This window comes from Halyomorpha halys, unplaced genomic scaffold (genome assembly GCF_000696795.3).
Source record: "Halyomorpha halys isolate HHAL.00 unplaced genomic scaffold, Hhal_1.1 Scaffold844.1, whole genome shotgun sequence".
NCBI lineage: Eukaryota > Metazoa > Arthropoda > Insecta > Hemiptera > Pentatomidae > Halyomorpha > Halyomorpha halys.
In genome coordinates this window covers 209,843-222,678 of record NW_027111153.1, presented here as the reverse complement: position 1 = coordinate 222,678, position 12,836 = coordinate 209,843, and the positions used below count along the sequence as shown (strand labels likewise).

The 12,836-nt window shown below is 26.5% G+C and overlaps 1 protein-coding gene across 4 annotated transcripts in view; it reads right to left on the bottom strand.

Moving 5' to 3' along the window:
- Positions 1–1,268: 1,268 nt before the first annotated feature.
- l(2)gl (LLGL domain-containing protein l(2)gl) overlaps positions 1,269–12,836 on the bottom strand; it is a 50,520-nt gene continuing 38,952 nt past the window's right edge. For 2 of the 4 annotated variants that reach the window (XM_014429976.2, XM_024359844.2), the window contains exons 22-24: positions 11,615–11,754; positions 6,862–6,905; positions 1,269–2,106 (exon numbers count right to left, since the gene is read on the bottom strand). In XM_014429976.2, coding sequence (XP_014285462.1) covers positions 2,047–2,106; positions 6,862–6,905; positions 11,615–11,754 — 244 coding nt within the window. In that variant the 3' untranslated portion in view covers positions 1,269–2,046. The remainder of the gene's footprint in view (positions 2,107–6,861; positions 6,906–11,614; positions 11,755–12,836) is intronic. The other 2 variants (XM_014429978.2, XM_067049234.1) reach the window with 1 other exon arrangement.

Sequence of the window (12,836 nt, the reverse complement as noted above, 5' to 3'; positions counted from 1 at the left end):
TTCTCAAAAAAAAAAAATCACATCTGATATAAATGAACAGTGCATCTATATACAATAGGAATATTTTGTTTAAATTCTTTATTTTCTTACTTAGCAATACTTTTTGTTTTTAATATTTTCACTTCAATGGCAATCAGCTCTTATAAAGGGTGATTTTCGTTAGGTTTTTTAAAAGGAACGTAGTGAAAATATAACAAAAAATGAAAATTCAAATACATTTGTTATTTAAAGATTTATTGGAGATCATGTTAATTTCAAAAAGGAAAAAATAAATATATAAATAAGTGCATATCATATAAAAAATAGTGCAGATGAACTAAAGGCTACAAAATATAGCATTATGGGTGCACAAATATTTTTGTTGAGGCTTGACTTAAGTTGAATTTTATTTAAGTCAGTTTCCAAGAAACAGGATCAGACACAAATATAACAATTGCCTATATATTTTTTTAAAAAAAGAAGTATATCCTGTAATTCTAATTAAAATTTTCCAAATAAAAATATATTCTGAAAAATATGATAAAAGGATGAAACTTTTTCAGTAGTTATACAGAACCTATTGAATGTGGAAAATTTAAATTAAATAAAGAATGGTTTTCACAAATTATATTTAACAGCTCTTTAAGGACAATAATCGTAAAGAAAATTAATGACTTACCTATAGGACAAATAACAAATTAAAAAATATGTACACAGTTTTCAGTTATAACCGAGATTTTGTTTTTAATATTTTCCCTTCAATGGCAATCAGCTCTTAGAAAGGTCTCTAGTAAAGAAGCATCAACTTAACATATTTTTATTTGACACCAGAACATCTTTAAAAAACGAAAAACTGATATGAATGAAATTTGTAAACTTACTATTAGTGAACATGGCAAGAAATGATTTTTTTGATAAAACTTCCAAAATAGTATTACATATTATTCAGTGAGATTTCAACATTCAAAAGACCCTATGTTGAGAGAATCGCTTGAAGTTGATGTACCTGTATTTTTACCTGATTAATAATATACTTTTTGAAACAAAATTCAAATTTATCATACTAAGGGTGGAAAAAAAAGAAGAAACCATTTTCCAAAATCTGGATAAGATTTCATTCTGATGTTTAGTGTGGCATTCAGGCAGCCCAAACATAAAAACATTTATGGCACTAATAGTCAAGACAAACTAACTGAAATAATATATCAAGTAATGAAGATCCTACCTCCTATCAACTTGATTTTCACCAAATTAGAGGACATAAAATGACAAAGAATAAACAAAATGTGTAACTTTAAATAAAAATATTTATTTTGCCGGTTAAAAGCGATTTCTCTGTTTTATATTAATAAATACAAATGCTTTAGGGTGATGTACGCTTAGAAAGATTTTTTTTTATAATATAATATAGAATCAAGCAGATACAATAGAGCAGCTTCTAATTTATGCGTGTAGGTAAGTACATGTTTATAGGTTACATACATATACTTGTATACATACATAAAAACAATTATAATTTATATAGATATGTAAATAAAAGAAAATAACAATAACTCTCTTTTATATAATATTAATTCAGGCACTCTTTTCATTATAAATATAGCTAAATTAGTCTTAACAATAAAGTTTAACATCCTCCACCTTTTTTTCTTTTTTTAGTTTTTTTTTTCCTCAATAATAATTATACTCTTTCTCTCTCTCTCTATAAATATTCATATTTTATATATAATTTTATAAAAATTTGAGACAAAAGGCTTAAGTTCACGGCCTGCCATTTTGTTCATTAAGTTAGCAAGTATTGTCAATATCAAATAAAAAAAATCTTATATAAAAAGTTTGGACCTCAGGGGAATATTAAATATAAAACAAAAGCATAATCGCTTCTAGTGCCATTAGGTTTAAACGAGCGTATTATCACACGTGTTTAATTAAAGAAAAAAAAAGTGTGGATATGTACAAGGTGCAAAAGTGTTTACCTTCTCGATTTAAATCTAAATAGCAACAAATATATATATATATAAAAAAATAAATAATTCTTTTAAATTTGTTCTTAAAAACAATTCTCCATCAAGCGGGAACTGAATCTGTGTCCATATCTTCCATTCTCGCAAGTGGAGCTTTACGTACCTATAACAAGAAATTAATCTTAAAAATCTTAACATTTTATAGACATTTGCAAAATTATGCATTGTTATTTTCAAAACCATTTATAAATAATTTATTATATTAAATTAATAAGAATGATCCCTACAAGATGGCCTCAAATGATATATTGTCGGGCAAAAATGTTACAAGGAACACTTCCAATAGATCTAATTTGTAAATTGTATTCTTGGATATTGACCAATAAAAAATTAATGGCAGACTAATAATGAAGTTATTCAAAAAGTTTTGAATTAGTCACTGCCAAGATACGAAGGATAGTCGGAATGTTCTCTACCTTCTAAGTTGAAATTCCTGCTTATTAATAAACTAGGAGATTAAATACAGGAATTTAAAAGTGTTATCTTTCTGAACATTCAAACATTTAAACATTCCCCATTTCTGAATATGTTAACATAGTTATTGCGCTTGATGTTACTTGAAAACTATGAAATAAGATAGAAATTGACTATATATCATCAAATTAATTTTTTAACAAATTTGTTCCCATCAAACAATTTATATACCTTTACAATAAAAAAACACAATTAATAAACTATGCGTAACAATTACAAGATCATGGTTATAATAATAATAAAATCTTGTTGAAAAAAAGTTATGTGCTCCTAAATAGTTTAAAGCTATTACCTATGTTATTGAAATCATGGCTATGATAAACTTATTTAAATAAAATGGTGAAAAAGTTCAACAATCCAAATCAATATTTTATTAAACATGCTTCAATGAATATAACACTTATTTAGTAATTATCACAGGCAACAAGGTATTAATTCTTCTTTTATTTTTTTAAACATAAAATACATCAACGAGGAGGTTTAGCACATTGTAGCAATATTCCAGAGGTTTGTTCCACACCCATTACAAAAAAAAAGATAGCCGTGGTCTAATTTTAAACAAGTTTCGTGATATTTTAAGCATCATAATCACAGATTCATTTTTGTATTTCTGCCAATAAAATTTTATAAAATTATAAACTCAGAACTTGATTTTAAATATTTTCAAAATTTGAAAATTATTTAATAATATAAAAATGACTAATTCTTTGTATATAAAAAAAATATTAAACTAAAAATTAAATCTTTTCTGAAAATATTTACAAGAAAGTTGTAAAGTATAAGAATTTTTAAGATTAAACTTAAACTTAATTTAATTAATGTCTCCAAACATTAATTAATAATTCTCACTAACACATTGTGATTAATTTTCTATTATAATTTGTTATTATAATTATAATTTACTTTAATTGGTTATTATAAAGTATTTATAAACATTTTTTTAGACTGTCAGTGTTTTAGAAATAATTTATTCTTCTTTTAAATTTTGAGATATAAACAAAAATGTTTCATGATATTAGTTAGTTCTTTCAGAGAAATAAAAAAAAAAATTCAGAGATATAACTCCAATATCCAGATAAATGTTAGAACTATATTTTTAGTTACTAGTTATTTTTTTTTTTTAATATATCAAGAGTGGAACCAACCTCCAAAATTGTTCTACATTGAACTCAACCATCCTGCATATTATGGTATAAAACAGAAACATGCACAGCAAAAGTTACAGCCAGCTTGATAGGCCACTTCGAACTACACTTAGGAATACATAGGAGCAGATTCATTCTACAATACGATACTCCAAAAAAGCATACATGCATGAAAAGAATGAAAACTTATTCTCACTTTATAAAATTATATATGTATATACCACTATAATTAAAAATATATATATTAATAATAAAAAGGTTAAAAGTAATACACATAACAATAAGATACTTTAGACACTAAAATTTGACATATGGAGGAAAGAAGAGTTGCAAAGGGTGTATATCAATAGTTCAATTTTTAAGTAAAAGATTGGAAATAACATAGAAAAAAATCTCAATAGGGTAAGAGTATCGGTCATAAAATATTCTCGGATAACAATTCTATCAAAAATTATCAGGTTATTATTAAAAAATAATGATTAGTCTTTTACTTTAATTCAAAAATAATCAATTAATTAAGCAAGTTTGAAAAAAAAAAAAAGCAGAAGTCCAACTGATTTCTTAAATTTTTATATGACAGAGAAATAAGTTAATATAACTTCATTAACATAAAGAATAAGCCAATCAATATGATATTAATATTTATTCCTACTTTTAATGCACATGAAGAAGACTTGATGATGTAGTTAACAACTAATAACCACAAAAATAGGTTATGCATTAATAAAAAAAAAAAAAGAAGTTATTTTTCATTCAGTGTTAAACAAACAAGCACATTAAAAATTATACCAAAAGCACATTAATTTAATTTTAAAAATTTATATGAAAAAATTAATCAGAGAATAACTTATCTGATGAATTATTCCTGATTAAAACTCACAGAGAAAGTTGATAAAATAGAATAAGCTATAAAATGAAATTTAATCTGCAAATTTAGAGCGAACATAAAAGGAAGGAATGATAAACCCAAAGCAGGGGTAGGGAGGGAAATATTTTTTGTCTGAGGCTGAATAAAGAAACAGAAACAAGTTATAATAAAAATTTGTGTAGATAACTATATCGAGGAGTGATATTATTCTGTAGCCCTACTTAGCATATTTTCAAATAAAAAAAAGTTATAACTAGTCGAAGAAAAAAAATAATAATATTTTTTAAGAGCGTTGCATAGTGATCTCTTAGGTTTTTAATGTTCTTATAAAAAAAAAAATTCTTTTATCATTAAATAATGTTTTCAGTTCTTTAAAATTATACTTTATTATTTCTTCAACTTTTTTTGTACCAATATTTTTCTTGAAGATAAAAGATATTCAAAAGCATTTTTTACAGCATTATATCATCTTCACTTAAAAAACAAAATTGTACATATACTTTAAATTAAACTGTAACTTATATTCCATTTTTATGCCTGTTCAAAATAAGATTCTTCAAGGGCCCAATATAGCTGATCATTTGACCTCTTCTCAGGTATAAATATAAAATATAAAATCACTTTAAATAAACTATTGCTATATAATTGTAGTAATTTAATAACCGGGTAAGAGTGGATAGAAGACATGGTTATAAGTAAATGATGCACTGATAACTGTTTTAAAGGAATTAAACGATAAGCAGTGATTTGATAGGAAGGAAAAATAGAATCAGGAAGTAAAAAGAGGTTTGAAGTTTAATTATTTAAAGGGGGCAGAAAGCAATAATACAAAAATAGTGTCAAAACTTTAGAACCAATCCTTTTCTCTCAATTATGTTTTAATTTTTAACAAGTAAATCTATGATATTGTTCATTTTCTTTTTCATTACTTTCATTTTAATACAGATGAATTTCTGGTTCTTGTAGTAGTTGAGATATTTTAAACATAAGTTTCAAAAAGATTAATTTTTATTTTAAACAAACAATTATAGCATACAAAAGCTTGTATAATTAGAAGAAAAAATTTAATTGATTTAAAAAATATATGAAAAGAAAAATTAAAGCTCCTACTACTGAAATGAAAAAATTATATAAATAACTGTGCAATTAAAAAACGATGATACTTAATGATGGATGGATTCAGAAAAGAATGATACCGATTAGACATAAGTAGGGTATGAACTAACGTCATTATTTAGCTATTGAAAAAAAAATTTCAGAATATTTTAACTTGTTCTTTTTTTTTAAATAGAGAGTAGATTTATTTACCAATTCTCAGTGATCAAAAATACCAATAGAAACTTAGTTATTTTAAAAAAAAAAATTGTAAAAGCCAAATTCTTTTCATAAATTAATATATTAAAATTATACCTTTCAAAACTAAATAGTGTTTACGTAAGACTAAAACAATGCTATTGTAATGGATCAGCATTCCTTTCCAATTTAAACTTTTAACCTAGTTCTTGTATTTAAATTATTTTACCAAAACTTTGATTTATTCTTCATGATACCTTTTCTTTCAGCAATAAAATGGGATATAAAAGAAAAGTTTATAATTCAGAACATGAGATAAAAAGAAGGCTATGATGACAAAATTCCCCTGCCTTTCCCTTATTTTAAAGGAAATAGGTAAGAAATATACAGCTTTAACATAAATTCATAGCATTTTCTAAGAGAAATTTTGAATAAAACATTTATCAGAGTCTCATCATTTTTCCAGTAGTTTCAATTTTCCAGACACTTTTTCGATCAATGCTATAATATAAGAGAAAGCATTCAAAGAGAAAAATAAATAAAAAACTTTCATTACAAAAGCCAATGTTTCTGAACCAAAGTGCTGTAGGGACTCCATTAATGTATCGTTCCCATTACCATTATAATTTCTTTAATTAAAATACTACGAGTATTTTATCATTTTTCTTTTTTTTTGCGAATAAATGAAAGAAGGAAGTATGTTGCCATAACTTCATTTCACTAGGGAAATAAACAATATAAAAACTCAAGATATAATTTAAAAATGAGGCAAAGAACATAATTATTTTCATCACACATAGATACAATTATTTTAATTAATTACACATTTAAAAAAAAAAGCATAAAATTTCAGTAGTTTAAAAATGCTAGAAGCTTATGTTATCGCCCAATATTAATCAAGGCTGTATGAGTGGATCCATAAGACTGCTTTAAGAGGATAAAAATACATAGAGGATAGGAAAGAAAACAGAACACCAGTACCATTCACCACAGTGAACATAATTAATCACATTGAAACTACAACAGTACATCGATAAAGTTGGGTTAAATAGTAAAAGAGTGAAGGTGCAGAATGTACCTGGCACACTGCTGATTGCTGACTGTCCTCTCCTCCAGAATCAGCTATACGAAACACAAAATACACTTCTATTTCTACTTTCTACTTCTAATATACAAACACAATACATAAAAAATAAATTACATGCACAGTGTATTTATCAATTAATAAATCAAAATAAGTGTGTGATTAATGCACAGCAATAGCTCACTAAATGCAAAATAAAATAAATAATTATAAAAAAATCACCAAGCAAACTGGATTTGATAATAATATTTCATTTCTACAAATTTTTGTAAGCACAATTTCATTAGGTATTATATTAGGCCAATAAATACGAAAATGGAATTTGTGCACAGATAACTTGTCAATTTAGTAACCATCAAACCACATAATTGGAGCCATTTTATTATTTTAATATCTCATAAAGATTTCCAACTCACTACTAAACAAGTTTCATGGAACAGATAGCTTTTAATAGAATTGAACATGTCGATTTTTGTCCCTAGAAACTATAATTTACAGACAGAATTGAGTTTCTATAACCATTTGAAGAAAAATGTAGCATAACCACAGAAAATTTTAGTTGAAGCTTATGGTGAGCATACTCTTGGTAAACCAGTGCTTTGCTTTGCGTAGTTTACACAAAATGTGCAAGATCATACAAAACATTTGAAGACTAATTGCAAACATTGTATAATGAGATGACTTTTTAACGCAACAACTTGCACATCAAATAAATGTAACCTTCTTATGTTGTTGATAAATGTAACATAAGAAGCCTTCTCCATAAATTTGAAAGTCATGGAAAATATCCAGGAATTGGGAAAATGGGTTTCACATAAACTGAATAAAAGAGAGCAAAATAAAAAACACTAAAATAAACATTTTCTCACTAGAGACAATACTCCATTCAGTTGTGATTGGTGATGAAAAGTAAATATATCCTGAGAATTCTAGGCATAAAAGACCATGGGTAACTGCAGAGGAACCATCAACATCAACTGGGAGGCTAAAGTCTTAAGTATGGAAGACAATGGTTTGTATTTGGTGGGATAAGGAGGGTGTGACCTATTATGAGCTGTTAAAACTATTAATACTGAATGCTATTGACAACAAATGATAGATTTGAATCAAGCTTTGCACGAAAAAAGTCCAAAATATAAAAAATAACATTTTTTTTGGCTACTTTTACATGTTGACTTACTCGTCAGACATGAATCCATCTACTTATAACTAATTTACATTGATGGCACACACACTGCATCTGCTGAACAGTGCTTCACATCTTATTCAAATGGTTTGATGACTGTTTTACTTCAAGAGAGTAACAGTTTTTTTATCCACGATTTATTAGAGAAATGAGAAAGATAACTCATCTAATCCAGTTTGCTTTACGATTTTAGTACTGACAAGTAGAAAAAAAACAAAAACAAAAGAAACAAAAATGCATCTTAACATAATAAAAGCTAGTACTTAATAATGAATAGTGAATAAAAGGTGAATGGGTGAACGCCCTTCAAGCTGATAAAATATTTTTCTTAACAAGTATGGTAATAGGTTAGATGTAAGCAAGTTTGGAGCTTCATCTATGCCACTGGGGCTGGCGGTGGAAGGAGAGTATGTATTTACCATTACCACGCGTGGCCTGCCAGTGTAGCACGTTTCCATGTGGATTTGTAAATTTGTTTTATATCAACATGCTTTCAGTCTTATGTTTTTTTATTTGTTTGATTCCAGCGGTAAGCATCTTAATTCTTTAATTTTGTAAATTAGTTACTTTTGTTATATAAGAAAAATTAGGCATAATAATTGCTTGTTTTAAATGTACTTTTGGTTGGTGTTTGAAGATTTTATCTGTCTTGTCAAATATTGTAAGAGTGAAATATATGCAATTTTTTTTCGGATTGAAGTTTCTTAAATTACTTCAAGAACCCCTGGACCTATAACCAGTATGTACACAGTACATTATATTCATAAAGTTAATGTGAGTAGTGAAATGAAAAAATGATTTTCAAAGTCTAAGGTGAAACTCAGGTTCTTCATAAGCCATAAATAACAATAGATATTTAAGGTTTATAAACTAAACGAGTTAAGTAACAAAAATTTAGATTATACAAGATTAAATGTCGTCATTAATAAGATGATTTTTTCGTCATATATGGAGATTGAAGATTGGTTAGACATTTTTTTTTCTTTTCAAAAGGGAGTGATAGTGCATTCAACAGTCAGTGCTTTCAACATTCCAACACAACAGTGATTTAAACATCCCAAGCTTATATGAGATCTATTGTTAAGTGGATCTAATTTTGAACTAGGGAAGGAGAGGAGACAGAATGCCTCATATTTCGTGTATACATTGGTTCAAAGCTAGCTTCTATAAATAAACTGCCAAATTCTGATAGCATTGCGTTATTAGGGGGACTTTAAATTATCAGTTTCCAAATCTGAATTACGGTGAAATTTAATTTTTTTCGAACTTATTGAAGCTATTTAGCGTAGCATCAAAAGAAAGCCAATAAACAAGTTTTTAATTTTGTAAGTTTTCAAAAAAAAAATTTCATAGAATAATTGTTACCTTCCAAATAAACTTAAAAAAATATACTAATAATACTAAGAAGGTATTAATTGAACATTGAATTTATCGTTTTGGATTGTAGAAATATAAATACACAAAACTAAATATAAACAAATACAAACAATAAAATCATATTTTGATTAAAAACAATAAAATACAAGAAAAAAACATCACTGTACTAAACAAAAACATACATCACTGCTTAGCCTGAATAGTAGCAAGAATTTTTTTTTTTTTTTTCATTTAGTGTTTGAGGTATTCCATAGATTGTACCATAAAATGGAGTTAAAAAAATTCTAATAGCTTTAGGAAGGACTATAGGTTGACCTCAGAAAAGGAAGTAACCGCAGTCTAAGGTACTATGTACTATCTTTAGAACAAGTACAATTCTAAATAAAATCACAATTTTTTTTAATCAGATATGCTGCAATTCAAGGAAAGCAGGGACATACTAAGAATAAAAAAAAAGAATTAAAACTGAATTAAAGTTCACAAATTAGATAAAATTATATTAACTGGGTTAAGTTTGAGGGTAAACCTACAAGAAGATTGGGGTCTTGGATATACAAGCAATCCCTCAATATTCTGGGATTTAAGATTTGTGGTACTTAACTACAGGAAAATCTTATATGAAAAAATGAAAATAAAATTGCGCATAAACGACTTGGTAATTAGTGTATTAATAAAAAATATCACATTGAATTTATTTAACTAATAGACTATTATAACATATAAAAATTAAAATCATAATAAACCACTAAAACTAACCAGCTAAGTTAATGAAATTAAAAAAAGCTCAGTTAATGTTGCTTGGTAAAATATTTAGCACTGCGCCATACAAAATAAAAGCCATATGCTAGCGATTTTCGCAAAAGTTGACAAGATTGTGGAAAGCTGCCTAGAAATGATAATTTTGAAAATAAAATAGGATATGATGATGATCTAATGAAATTCCAAAAGATTTTCTTAAGTTTCCAATAATTTGTTTTCACTGCTAAAATTTTCCTTTAAATTATACTGGATATATTTTAAACATAAAAAATGCTATTTAACACATTATGCCTTGAATTTAAAAAAGAAATTTAGGTAGCAACCCTTCCTTACACAGGAATATATAATAGCTTTGTATAGTCAATGAATTTTTTTCATAGAAAATCTGTTTAGCTACAACCCATGGGTCTGGGGGGGGGGGCTCAGTACTTTAGGAGGATGTACAATGGTGTACCCTGAACAATGGTTGTACAAAGAGGTGATTTTTTCATGATCATGCTCAAGTGCTAGATTTTTTCCCAATTAAGGGTGCCCACTTTATGAGGCTAGATGGACCCCATAGAGCTTCCTGAACCCATGGGTTGACTCATGGCTACAGTAACAGAATAAATAATTATCTGCCACAGCCGAGTTTGAACCCAGGTCCTGCGCTACACAGTATGAAGCACATAAAGGGTTGAAACTTCAAATTTCAGTGAGTATATTAGTGTAATTTTGAGAAGGAAAAGTATTTAATCCAATAACTCAAATATCTTTGTAAAGCAATGTTATAGAATTTCAGCACAATACAAAACAATATTCGCTAAATTTATTGATATGAAGAAAAGTAAACCATTTATTTTTTTTTATTTTTTTTGTAAATGTTTAATTTCAAGAAATATATTACAAAGTTATTACACTAGAAGTAAAATAGCCTAAATTGTACTAAACAGGTTTACTTAAGTGATTTTTTTTATTCTGAATAATATATAAATCTAAAATTAAAAGAAAAAAAAAGTAATAATTAAAACCAAATAAATGGATTAAAGAACAAATAAACATCAGAAATATCTATTAAAAAAAGAAAGAAAAAAAAAAAGGAAATATTCTTACCTAAACAGTTGCTGCATGCAAACATGTATATTATATTAGTATTTACACAGATCATGCAATATTTTATAACAGCAAACAGATTTAAAAAAATAATAATAGTAAATGAAGGAAAAGGTTTACTCTAATTTACATTAAAAATAACTTTAAGGAATAACATACTTTTCAGTATAAAGCCTCTCATATATGAAAGGATAATAAAAATAACTGCTTAAAAAAAGAGCATGTCATAAAATAAACTAATATAAACAATCAGGAAAACATCAATTTTAGTCTGACATGCTAAAACTAACAGAAAATATTTTAAATAAAAAATAGGCATAAAATATAACTTACTTTCTGTCGGTGGAGACGTCACATGCAGCAATTCATTTGTTGAAATCACTGTTGTCTTGGTCAAAGTAGACTCTATTTTATGGCTTTCATTCCGTGTAACCTCTACCACTGTCCTACTATCTTCCGTACTACTCACGTTACTGTACAAAAAAAATACTTGAGTAAGTAAATCAATAAAAAAAAAAAAAATTTTTGTAAATTTTTCAAAACTTGATACATATTTTACAAAGCTAACTAAAAAAAAAAGGATAATCAAAACAAATTAAGACTCCAAAGAATAAACGATCAGGATGCACACAGCCGTTCACAGCAGCACTTATGAAGATCTGCTATGCAAGTCAAAACGTTTTTTAATAAATAATTGAAACCATTTTTAATAGTTTTTTTTTTCAATTCTTCAAATTGGATCAGGAGTTCCTGAACTTAGCATGTTCAAACAAACTCTTCAGCTCCATATTTTGTCATAAAATGTTAAAAATGTTTGTTTTCAGGAATACTTTCAGTTAAAAAACAAGTTTAATAATTTCACTCCAAAAATATTACTTTCTTAATTATTCCCCAAATTTTATTCATGTAATTTATTTCTCTTAGAATAAGTGAAAAACAGATTCTACAGAATAACAGATAATGTAAGAAGATCGTTACAAAAACAGATGAGAATAAAGTAAATAATTTCATAAAATTGAAGAAAATGGGCAATCCTTACAACTGGAAGTGTGACATATTCAAGAAAGTTCTTTTTACAGACTCTATCATTGCTTAAAATGTAAGAATGAATATACGATAGTAATTATAAACTTAATAATATTCTAAAACAATGTTTTCTGGTTTTAATATAATCTCATCCTTATTTAAAAAAACAAAAACAACTTGAATGTCCTCGTTGGAGTTGGTGTTAATGCACAGAAACAAATAATTATTTAGATGACTAACATATAATTTTTACAGTTTTCAACCTAATAGATTCAAAACAGGCACAAAAGGAGGATTTAAAACTATAATTATAGTTCAATTTGTAGATTCAATTTATTTATTTATTTTTTCAGTTTTCTAGACACTACTTGCATATCTTATATTATACATATCTTCTTACCTACATGATACTATATTTCATCTGTCACTGTTTTCAATCTACTACCATCCAATTCCACGATTATCAATCAATTAAAAAAATTTTTTTTATTATTCAATTATCAGTTATCAATTTTTATCATTTATGATT